Raw genomic sequence first — 12358 nt, 5'->3', positions numbered from 1 at the left:
AGCTTGCAGGATGACAGGAGACAAGTCATTTTTTCCGTAAACTAGCATTACCGTCTGACCTTTTACTTTTACATTTCCTCATTTTTATTCCTTTGGTCTTTTCCCTCTTGGTCTGGTCCAACATCTAGATCACAAGAGAAAAGGGAAACAGCTGACGGAGGGTAAGGAAACGAAAGAGGAAGACGACTGAGCAGAATGGATTCCCGTCAATAGCATAATGGTACATAAGTGAAAGTCTTGAACTTGACGCAAGAGCAGAAAGGGAGACGCTCTGTGTGAAGCAAAAGGAGAGGAGGGAGTGCTTCAACTTTCAGCTACCTGATGAATTATCTCTCTCTCTCTCTCTCTCTCTCTCTCTCTCTCTTTCTTTCTCTCTCTCTCATGGCAAGAAGAAGTTCAATTCCACCTTTTGGTCTTTCTGTGAGGAATTTGCCAGTTCTAAGGTAAATTTTGGCTACTTCTTGACACAAAATCTGGATTTGCTTCCTCGGCATGGAATTGCTGCTCACTGTTCCTCGAGGAGGGGTTAAATGCACACAGTGGCCAGCAAATAGGGAAACCACACATATATACTGTAATTAACATCTATTGAACTGCAGTTGATGAAAAACAAAACAAAACTTGAACCCAGAAAACCCTTCAAAAATGCTGATATGCATTTTCCATGAAAAATGGGTGAGAATTGGAGGATAAAACCCCCCAAATTGTTTTTTTTGTTTTTTTATATTATACATTATTGAAAAAAAAGAAAAGAAAAAGATCTGAACTAAATGTACCGTATATGGGGTCCACTGTATATACAGAGTAATTATAATTTGACATGCAGAAAACAGTGTAAAGCAAATATAAATGACTGTTGAAGTTAAATGAACATTTAACATCACTTTTACCTTTACTGAAGGCGCTTGATGGTGAATGGAAGACAAAAATGAGGGCCTGAGCCATTGTCATACTTTGCTATGAGTTCTTTTTTAAGTCCAATCATATTTCTCACCCTTTTTTTTTCAAATGACTGGCATCCTTTCTGTTGTGTTTTGTAAAAAGGGTTCCAACAGACAGTGAGCATTCTAAAATGCAACTCAGCAACAACACTCCCCGTCTGCTCAGAAACACTCAACAAGTGGCTGCAGGACATTGTGTCATAAAGTAGGCCTTCAAAATAAAAGCATGCCAATATAATACTACAGTTTCCCTCAGTGGCTCTTTTATTTTGAAACACTCATTTTTGACAGAATATGTTACGTAGATGTTGCCCGAGTTAAAAATTATGAAATACATCTTTAACCCTTTTTAACCCAATTTACAAAATGCTTTGCATGAATCCATGGGAGGATGCTCACTCAACGAGAAAAACAAAGGTAGAGTGAGTGACAAGCACATGGCACGGCTCATCGATTGCATAAAAGATATGGCCAAGTCACATGTGTTGTTTTGGCGCAAAATCCGAGTGGATGTACAAAACTTCAATGAAAAAAAGTTTAACCAATCGCTGTTAAACTGCAGTGTGCTTTTACTGGCATCCTTTTACTTTATTCGTAAGAGATGTTCACCGCAGCTGAAGTATAATATAAAACAAAATGTTACATTAGACACACACTTTTATCTGTCAACGTGCACAGGCACGAAAACTACACGTGAAAAACCGCCCCTCCACCCCTCGTCCCCCCCGCCCCACCCCCCCGCCTGCCTGAAGATAAGTGTGTTAAGAGGCAGGGAGAAATTATTAATTACCAGGCTAATGGGCACTAGGCTGAGTTCTGCTTCATTAAGCTCTCGGTGTTTGTGTGCACATGTTGTGATTGTGTAGTGGTAGTGGGGGTGGCCCTGGGTAACACAATAATAGGCGCACACACATTAGCACACGTGCGCTGTTGCAGAGCATCTCTTTGTTAGCTTTTATCAACATGCAATATGTGAAAATGGAAAATCTATGATTAAATGTTCAGTATACTGTAAAGGTTTGACGGATTTCGCTTGAACACTGGCGGGAGTGTCTACATGATTTGTTTTTAAACACATTTTGTCAAAATATTCTTATGAATGACAGCGGTGTTTGCTTCCAAATGCATTCTTAAATACAGTGGACAATAAAAAGAGAGAGGAACAAGCACAATATCTTGTTTTCCGTAAGGTAATACGCAACAGTTTCACACCTGATGCCGCTTGAACGAGGACAAAGCCTCACATATTTGCTGTCAATCACAGCAGCAGCAAAGAGTACTAAACAAGCGCTCGCCATCTCCACTCTGACAACACTTAGTGGTGATGCACTGTGCTTCCACTCGATCCCTCGCAGGGCTGCGCTGGCACCAGTATGATAAGTAAAACCAGCGGTGACGTTAATCTGTCTCCCTCCCACTAGGAAAGATAGATAAGAGGGCGAGGCGAGAGACGGCGGAGGAAGTTGGAAGAAGAAGTTGTGTTGTTGCCATGTTAAGGATTTAGTGTTGTACTGCAGTAGTCGTTAGGTCACTGATAGTGTAGTGGTTCACTCGACTTTGTGCAGCTCCCCAAATGTGAAAGTTTTCCTTTGACTTTGAAAAATGTTCCCTCTTTTTATGTGCAACGTTCTAGTTTAAATATTAACAGTGTCCCCAACAACGTATTTATAATAATTATTATTATTTTTTTTTTTTCAATGCTAAAGCATATAGAAGGCTTTGATGCAGCCTCTGTACTGAAGAGAACGGTTGAAGCAATGGTAGTTAGTACAAAAACGGGCCAGCAGGTGGCAGCAGAGTATAAGAGATCAACCAGGGCCATGTTGCAAAAGGCTGATTTCCCCACAGTTTTAAACAGATTTGTGAATAATTATGAAACTTAGCTATATTCTAATGCTAATTGCTGCAAAACAGAAACAGATAGAAATAGACTTTTTTAAATAATCTTTCTTTTGGTAGGTTCCATGTTTTTATAGCAATAGAACACAATACAACAGCCGGGAGCAAAGGGGGTTGCTTCAGTGAAAATGGCTGTGAGTGAATGAGTTAAGAAAAAAAAAAAAGAAGAAGTGGACCGGAGGTCGATCCTTGAGGAACACCTCTAGTCTGAACTAATAAATCTGACTTACTGCTTGGATTGTCATGGAAGTACATTGGTTACAATGGTATAGTCACATGATCTGCTACCTGCTGCCACAAATACTGTTGACCTGCTTACCCATCTTGTTTCACATAGAACATATTGAGTCTGATATGATCATGCTAGGCTGTGCCAGATTGAACTGTGAGTGCACATGTACATGCATGTGCGTGCGCACACACGCCCGCACTCGTGCGTTTGCCTATAAATAGTGATGGCGGTAACTTAAGCAGGGGTCCAGCCTCCGTGGTTTTCCTCCATTGATTAGCTCGCGGGCTAATGCCCAATTTTTCCCACCTCTTATGCACACAGACGGGCAAACGCACACACATTTATACTAGCGCACTGCACCAATGAGGGCTGTTTAAGTAGAGGAACAGGTGTGTAACAGATAAATATCATGACAGATACTTAATACCAAGAAGTTAATAAGGGACAGATTTAACCGCTAATCACACATGGTAGGATTGTACATTGTTAAGAAGGGTGTTCTCTTGCCGGTGTTTTGTGTGCTAGAATTACCCAGAATGCTTTAGCGATTGACTGGTTGGCTAATGGTGGGCTCTGTTTTCCTCTGATGGCCATTGACTGGGTCTTCTCATCGATATTTGTTTTTAGAGCTCTTCTCGAGTTGTGTGTGTCCCGTCAAAAGTCAAATCACTTCACCGCTTCCTCCGCATCAAGCTTTTGTCTTTCACTTCATATTGTGGACGTCATTTCTCTTTTCGGTGTCTGCTCACTTTTCTTCTCTTTCCTGGTGTTGTTGCTCCCCCTCCTTCTCTGCTTTTGGAAAGGATTCGGTCTCGCATACCCCCAGCAAGACTATCACCACACCACCCAGGAGACCACTCATCTCTCCCTTCAACCCCCCGTTCTGTCCATATCCATCCATCGATTGCAACTATTCCTGGACTCCTGTTATCCCACTCTGGTCCTGCTCGGGTTTCCCTTTCCTTCCCACCACTGCCCATGTGTGTGTGTGTGCGCTTGTGTGTGTGTATGTGTCTGTATGGAAACTACGGAATTAGACTTTTGCCCATTCATATTTTGGGGGGCGAGTTATAAGTCCCCACATAGCTTCCATTTATTTACATTATTATTTTCCATAATCAATCTCTTGTTCCATTGCCCAAAACAAACAGATTTACTTTGGATTAAATCTGACTGGATTTGTTAGTAGCAACAGCACTCTTGTTGCCTAGACACCTCGACATGGTGTAAATGGCCCAAGCATTGGTAATCCATAAGAAATGGTCAATTCTATGGGAAAAGCTTAGTCGATCAATAGCAAATTACTTAAAGGCGAGTTCTTGAGTCATTCTTTTCAATCTGCTCTTCCCTGGTCAATGATGACTCTGTTCTTGCAAGAATTTAGAAGGACTTGATCGTAAGTTTATATAATATTCAAAGGATGTTCACTACCACTTTGTTTCAGACCAATCCCAGTACATCAAATTGATACATTCCCCCCCAAAATAAATAAATAAACAGTTTTAAAGAAACACCTAAGCATGAAATTAATGGCAATTTTCTATTCTTCTAATTGTTACTTCCTGATTGTAAAACTGCCACAAAAGGGTGGCTTATACTGACATAGGCCGCCATTGTGAGTGCCGATACCTTGAAGTAAGGCCGGGAATCGGCCCGATACCAATACCCGGTATCGGTAGTTACTTATCCCTATAATATACTATAATTGAGTCTAAAAGTATTGCAGTAGAAGTAGTAATAATAATACATTTTAGTGGGTGACTACGTATATTTCCGATTGAAACATATCCGCTGCAAAAAAATAAAATAAGTCATTCCTCTTCTTGAGCTTGGATTCACTGGGAATCCCTCGCAGATGCACAAGGAAAATAATATCCCCAAAAAAGAAAATACAGTTGTCAACATGAGTTAGTGAGTTATTCAACATTTCATCACTTTATTCTGTAACATTTATTTAGTCAAAAGAAAGCCCCCCAAAAAATTTGCTTCTATCAATTCTGGCCTTAATTTTGTTGTTTTGTTTAATTTGTCACTTTTACAAAGTTTCATGAAGCCATCAAAACTCTGCAGAAGATTGTGATTGACACCATTTTTTTTTGAATGAGCACAACAAAAGCACACCAACTTCTGTAGCCCACACTGCAATACGCTGCGATTAGTTTTAGGACTTGTGTGTTCTTCTGGGCTCATTGAGAATGTAGGACAAACCACATCACCGAGACCTCGAGATGCCTTTCTAAGGCCAACAAGGGCGTTAATGTTCTGAATATTCTGTGTCATTGGACTAAGTCCTCTGTGCTTGTATTAGTGTCCATGTCTTTACCCGAGCACTAGATTGAATGCACTTCCACACACCTCTATGGTAATGAAGTGACACACGCACATACACACACGGTGGGACAATCAGGTCATTCCAAGGTAAAAGGACTTAGATATAGTGAAATATTCATACTTTAGAGGTGCTGCGAGTGTGTGTGTCTTTAATTGAGGTCCTGATGCCTCAAGCGAAATGCTTTGGAAAGACTAGCTAACCACACACACACACACACAAATATGTCAAGCTGGCGCTACTACACACAAAGTGAGTGAATAAAAGTTGTTTGTTGGTGATTTATTAGGTTATGATGAAGAAATGTCGAGTCGAATGCAAAAGTGGACATTGCCAAGTTTTGTGAATTTTGTCAAGTTAGTTTTTGTTTTGTTTTTATTACTGGTTTTACAGTTTTAAAGTAACATTCTTTTGTATTTAAGAGACAATTTTGGGCAAAAACACATTTACAGTATATTGAATAAGTCTTTAAAGACAAAATTTAAAAGGGGACATCTTCATTATTTGTGAATTAAGTAGAATTTGTTTTTTTATTTTTTATTTATGGTCTGCAGGTTAGAACTAATAATGTTTATTTATTGGCCAATGTATTATTTTTTATATTTATTGAAAAAGCCTTTCAAAGTTGTCTTTCATGTCATCTCACAGACAACTCTAAGATCATGTTTTTTCATTAACTCATTCACTGCCATTGACGGCTATAGACGTCAAAAATTAATTTGAATTATTTCTGAGTTTCTCATTTTTTTCCACTTTTGTTAACAAGAGTTTGAAAAGCTAGAAAAAATGTATTGTACATTCAGAATAGATATAAAATGTGTCATTATTCGTGAGTTAACTAGTGAAGTCATATGAATAATTACAATTAAAAATTATAATCGGCTGATGCCCCTAATTAAAAAAAATTATAATAATTATAAAAAATGTATCGCATTACTTCAATAGTTAACTCACGATTAATCACAAATTTTAGATCTGTTCTAAATGTACAATAAAAAAATATATAGGTTTTCATACCCTTGTTAACAAAAGTGGGGGGGAAATGGTGAAACTAATAGAAATAGTTCAAATGAATTTTTGACGTCTATAGCCGTCAATGGGAGTGAATGAGTTAAAAGTCCAAAATTTTCACATAACTACATAAATACACTGAAATGCTGCTCTTCCATAGGACTGTGCAATTAATCAAAATTCAATTACAATTTCAATTATTACACTCCACAATTACAAAATCAGCAGTCATCAAAAAAAGATTAATACTAATTTTGAGTTGTTTGAGTTGTTTACATTTATATAATTTGCTCCTTTTTTTACATTTTAAAATAATTAATTTAATAAATGTTGGTTCATCCCAAAGGACCTTGCATAATTATAGCCTCTTAAAGAGTTCTATTTATCTTAATAATTATTACGTTTAAACATTTTCTTGTTTTGCACCAAAAAATAAATGATCGTCCTAATTGTGATTTCAATTATTACCAAAATAGACGTGATTAATATTTCCTTAATAATCGAGCAGCCCTACTATTCCAGCTACAGCCCGGGGGCCATGTAAGGCCCGCCGTCCAATTTCTAGGGGCCCTAAACATAACTTTTGACAACCCTATTCGGCGCGGTGTTAAAAAAAATAGTGTGCACGTGTGTGCATGGGGGAGTGGGGGCTACTCTTAATAGACTTGACTTATACAGCTTTTCTTGACACGCAAAGAAAGTATTTATAGCAAAAACAATAACACCATGTCCCTTTACATTGATTGCATCATGAATTAAGATATTTCTCTTTCAGATGTGTAAATGTTTTCCTTGACTTTCTGTTGTCTGTGTCAAGATTTGATGGATGAAGGTCTAATTAAGTCCTCAAGTAAACATTGGTTTAAAAATGGTCATCTTATTACCAATTACTCTTCCTTTGTTTCTGAATGTGGATATCTGTTTAGGGCAGGGCTGTCAATATTTGCCTTAGCACCTTTAATATATATATATTTTTAATAAAAACTCAATGTTTTAGCATTTTTAGTAACGTCAGACAATGTCAAAGAGGCCCTTCAATTTTTCTCTATGCGGCCATCAAAGGAAAAAAGTTTGGACACCCTTGTGTTTTGTTTGTTTGTCTAGTTTCTTCCATTTGTGTGGGACAAACTTGCAATTGTGATAGTTGAAAGTTATTTTTCTGCCATTTAGCGGCTCCTTTAGAAGTATTCACTTGTTGGTACCTCATCTGGTTGTCTCATCAAGTTGCAGAGATAGAGTTAGCGGATATATTTTCTCTTAATTGACCAAGCCGTCCCATGGTCTGTTCTTTCCATTTCAATCTATGGCTAATTTCCAAAACCCGCCCCCGCTCCGTTCTCCTCTCGCTCGTATTTGGAAGTCCGACAATAATTTGAGGCGCCGCGGATGGAGGCGGCGAGGTGCGCCCCTCCCGCTCTTCCTCCACCTTCTAATCCCTTAAAAGCACTTATGAGATTGGCGCTGCCCGCCTGCCTCTGCCTGCTCGTCTGCCCGCCGGTTGCCACGGCAGCTGATTGGAGGAAAGCAGGCTCCTAATTGGATCATGAGGGTGTGATGCAGGCGACAGCAGCCACATTACGCGGAGCTGACTTTGTGCGGCGTAACCCTGCCGCGATGACCCTTTCCTTCTGTGTGTGTGTGTGTGTGTGCACAGACTGACCTCAATGTGACTAAGAGCCTCCACTCATTGAGGCCCGCTGGCTGAGGCTGCAGTGAGTGAGAGGATAGCTTGATGAAGAGATGTGCAAGTAAGTTATGGCAAGCAAAGAAAATGTGAAGAAGGTAAAATGTTATTTATTTTTCCAATGCGCATTTGCCTTCCGACATGCAGTGAGGGGTGAGGTAGTTTTCAAGGCGTGATGCAGTGAGTTAATCCCACTGAACTTTGAGTCTGTGCATTGTGTGTGTGTGCGTGTGTTGGCGTCTTTCACAAAGTGACCGTGTTGTCCATGATGGTGTAAATTGATAGCGTCGCGGCTCTTTGCTGCATTACAGCGAAGGCGGGGCTCGACGTTCGGAGTTTTGTTAGACGCTTTTTTTCCCTCAACACTTTTTCTTCTCCACAAAGAAAATCTTATCTGATAACATACTTTTCCCTACGCATAATCCGATGTAGATATTCTACATTAGGCTCTGATTAAAAAAATATATAATCTGACAGCCAATAAAAGATCAATTTAAATTGTGTTAAACCCAGGACACTATTTATTTAAATTTTCAATTTACTTTGTAAGACAAAGATACTTAAACTTTTAGCATTTCGGTTATGTTGGAATTTTGAGAAAAGGTATTTACTGTAGAAAACTATAGGGAGCTAAGGTATTTACTCGTTTGATTTAAGTTTTCATTTTTAAGACTCTGCGAGCTCCCTAAACATTTTGTTGAAAAAAAAAAAAAACATCAATATTTTTCAAATCTGAAAAGTTGTTCAATAAACTGCTGATGAGGATTTGAGACATTTCAACAAAGTGAAGAGTTAGAATTTTGTTTTGTTTTTTTGACGGCAATTATAATTTTTTCTTTTCCTGAAAATAAATATCGGATCCAAATACTAATAATCGGTATCGGCCCTGAAAACAACATATCGGTCTATCTCTACTATAAAATCATCTTAAATTTAACAATGAACGTGTGACAAAACCAAGAGATATTTTCCAATGTAAATCTTGGAAACATTTTCCCCAAATATAATAACAAATTGCCTAAATGTTTATATTTTGTGCAACGTAGTACTTCACATCTGCCCCTTGAGAGACTCTGGGTTCAAATCTCAGCTCTGGCCTTCCTGTGTAGAATTTCCCACTTTACTTTTCTCTCACATAAAAAAAAAAAATGAAAACATGCATGTTAGGTTAGGTTAGGTTAGACTCAAAATTGCCCACTGGTGTGAACGTGAGCGTTAATATTATTGTTATATTTATGTGAATGTCAATGCAGAGCTACAGTGTACAATTTTCATAACTTCTGAGTGTTATAATAATAAATAAATAATTGCAGGGCAGCGGGAAGAAAGATGCACTGTGCTTGCTGGATGTGGCCGTTTTAAGAAAAGTGTGAATGTGTGTGTGTGTGCGTGTGCAAACAAGTGCGTAGTAAGCGCGTACAAGTGCAATTTGTTTTTGTGTGAGTTGGTTTGTCTAAGCGTGAGTGTGTGTGCGAGTGAGATGCAGTGGTACAACAGGGGGCATCTGATCCCTCCACCTTTTAAGAACATCAGAGGGTGTGAAAAGCACTGATTGCCCTAACCACTCTCATTGGGACTCAAACCCCTGGCTTAGTTGTGCTTGAGCGACTTTAGAGAGACAAGGCAGGGAAAGAGGGAGACGTGTGTGCGTGTGTGTGGCGCGTGCGTGTGTGTTTGTGTGAGGACGGATGAAGAAGCAACACGGGGCGTTAGCAGAGGGTGCAATAAGAGAGGCAGAGAGTTTGGAAACGGAAATTAAGGTTAGCGAGTGGTAGGGCGAGTAAACAAGATTGTTTGTTGCTAGAGGGCTGTGACATGGAAGTGATGGGGAAGAGGAGGACGCATTCACCATCTGGTCAAAGTAAAGAAAAGAAGGAAAGAGGTGGAAAGATGGTGGATTTGTGGGGAAAGTCAAATTGCCTATAGGAAGTACAATTCAACCAAAAGGTGCTGTGCAAAATAGGCCTTGAAATTCCTATCCGGTAACATGAGGCTTAAGAGTTTCACATCCAACTGCAGTTCAATCAGGACAAAAATAATGCATTTAATAATACCCTATATTGTCACTGTCATACAGAAAAATTGTTTGTCCAAATATGGTAAATTTTGTATCTTTTCCCCCACAATTTGATGCTATTGGTGAGCCGTGCAACATTATGTCACCTTATGATTTAAAGTCTGGATGTTTTTATACAATAACGAGTGCAAATAGTCGTAGGTTAAATACAGCTGAGTAAGCTTGTTTTATCGGGGGGCGACATCGTTGAACACAATCCGTTGTGTGGAAACTATGCTGGTTGACTTCCTGTTGTTGTTCAACAAAGGATATACCATTAACTCATTCACTGCCATTGACGGCTATAGACGTCAAAAATTCATTTGAACTATTTCTATCAGTTTCACATTTGTTTCCACTTTTGTTAACAAGAGTATGAAAACCTAGATTTTTTTTGATTGTACATTTAGAACAGATCTAAAATTTGTGATTAATCGTGAGTTAACTATTGAAGTCATGCGATTAATTACAATTTAAAAAAAATTATTACCCGATGCCCCTAATTTTTAATAATCTTTTCTTCTTCTTTTTAATTAGGGGCATCAGGCGATTGAAAATTTTAATTGTTATTATTCACATGACTTCACTAGTTAACTCACGATTAATCACTATCATTTTATATCTGTTCTAAATGTACAATAAAAAAAATTCTAGGTGTTCATACTCTTGTTAACAAAAGTGGAAAAAAATGTGAAACTAATAGAAATTGTTGAAATGAATTTTTGACGTCTAAAGCTGTCAATGGCAGTGAATGAGTTAAAAGTCCCACATTTTCACAAAACTATATAATTACACTGAAATGCTAAAAACTCTAATTTATTTTATCTATTTATTATGTTCACCATGAAAGCTTTATTAACCTAACTTTATGTAGTCACATTTTAATATTTTTAACTTTCATACAAATGTGAAGGGAATTAACGCCGGTCTGTGTGAAGATTGAAAAATATTCCTCCACAATCAAAATGTGCCATTGGCTGGACTGGCCATCTGGCATACAGGGCAGATGCCCAGTGGGCTGGTGTCCTTTGGGGCCGATGTGGTGCTATTCAATTATTATTTTACGCCATTTTACCCCGAGAGATCGACCCATTCATCCATTTACAATATAGAGATCAAATTGAACCAATAAACATAAGTGGTAGAGCTATGTGGTAGCCAGGGGCGGTCAAGAATCAGGCTGGGTCGGCAGGCCTAAGTCAAAATACCAGGGCCGATTATTTGTACAAGTCCAGTCCTGGCTATTTGCTAATGCTTTTTAAGCTAGTCATTAGCCATTGATGCATGTTATTTTGGTTAGCCTGTGCTATTTAAAATTAATTTTTTTATGGACTTGATATTTATTAATTGTTTTATCCTTATTGTATTGAAAAGTCAGACTGTTTTCCATGCCGCAGTGTTGTCACAAAAACATTGACAAAAAAACAAGCAAACTTGCAATTAGTAAACATTTGCTGATATCTGACTCAAATGATGACAGTTTGAACTCCCTACTTTTGCTTCACATTTTAAGGCATGTTTCCCACACGGAAATGCTGGAATCTTTTTTTGAGTTTGGACGTTCCATTTTCTACCATATTCATATTATTTGTCTATTTTCTATGTAGCTTTTCCTCATTAGGATCACGTGTGAGCTGGAGTTTAGTCAAGGTGAGGTGCACCTGGCTTTGGTCTGTTGACTGTCAATTAGAGGGATTAAGTAACATTTAGATAAATGAGCATTCACACTCACATTCATATCAAAACAAGACAAGGATCACATTTGGCATCATGTTTTTAGGTTCCTTTCTTTGTCTGGCACCTACGCACACACACACACCCACACCCACACACACACACACACACACACACACACACACACACACACACACACACACACACAGAGCATGGCCCAGTAGATTTATAGAGCCAATGGTGTCATGGGTCAGATATCGAGGGGTAACCAAAGTTCTGACCCCATGGTCTGTTTGGGAGCTGTGTGGCTAAAACAAACCCATGTAAACACACACAAACACAAACAAACATTAGAAATAGAAATCACTCCATGTGGATCATGTGACTTTGGATGACTTCATTTATGAAGTTGAGATCACAACACAGGCATTATGAGACACTTGAGATGTTTGATCACTCGGGGGGGTGGGGGGATGGGGTGCACAGGTCCATCGAGGTGGAGGTCAGGTGTGGGGTAACATTGTGAGGGTCT

General features: G+C 38.8%; 1 protein-coding gene across 5 annotated transcripts in view; it reads left to right on the top strand.

The window, feature by feature from the left end:
* Window positions 1-12358, top strand: part of esrrga (estrogen-related receptor gamma a) — a 213237-nt gene that overhangs the window by 102369 nt on the left and 98510 nt on the right. The window contains exon 1 of one of the 5 annotated variants that reach the window (XM_086070955.1): window positions 8049-8160. The exons of the other annotated variants lie outside the window; for them this stretch is intronic. Coding sequence (XP_085927081.1) covers window positions 8153-8160 — 8 coding nt within the window. The 5' untranslated portion in view covers window positions 8049-8152. Of the gene's footprint in view, window positions 1-8048; window positions 8161-12358 lie in introns of those variants that run through there. 5 annotated transcript variants of the gene reach the window in all.

The sequence above is a fragment of the Leptonotus elevatus genome, chromosome 3, assembly GCF_054856555.1.
Source record: "Leptonotus elevatus isolate MCC_2025b chromosome 3, RoL_Lele_1.0, whole genome shotgun sequence".
In the NCBI taxonomy this organism is placed as follows: domain Eukaryota; kingdom Metazoa; phylum Chordata; class Actinopteri; order Syngnathiformes; family Syngnathidae; genus Leptonotus; species Leptonotus elevatus.
The sequence above is the reverse complement of the archived record's forward strand: the minus strand, read 5'-3'. Positions and strand labels throughout refer to the sequence as shown.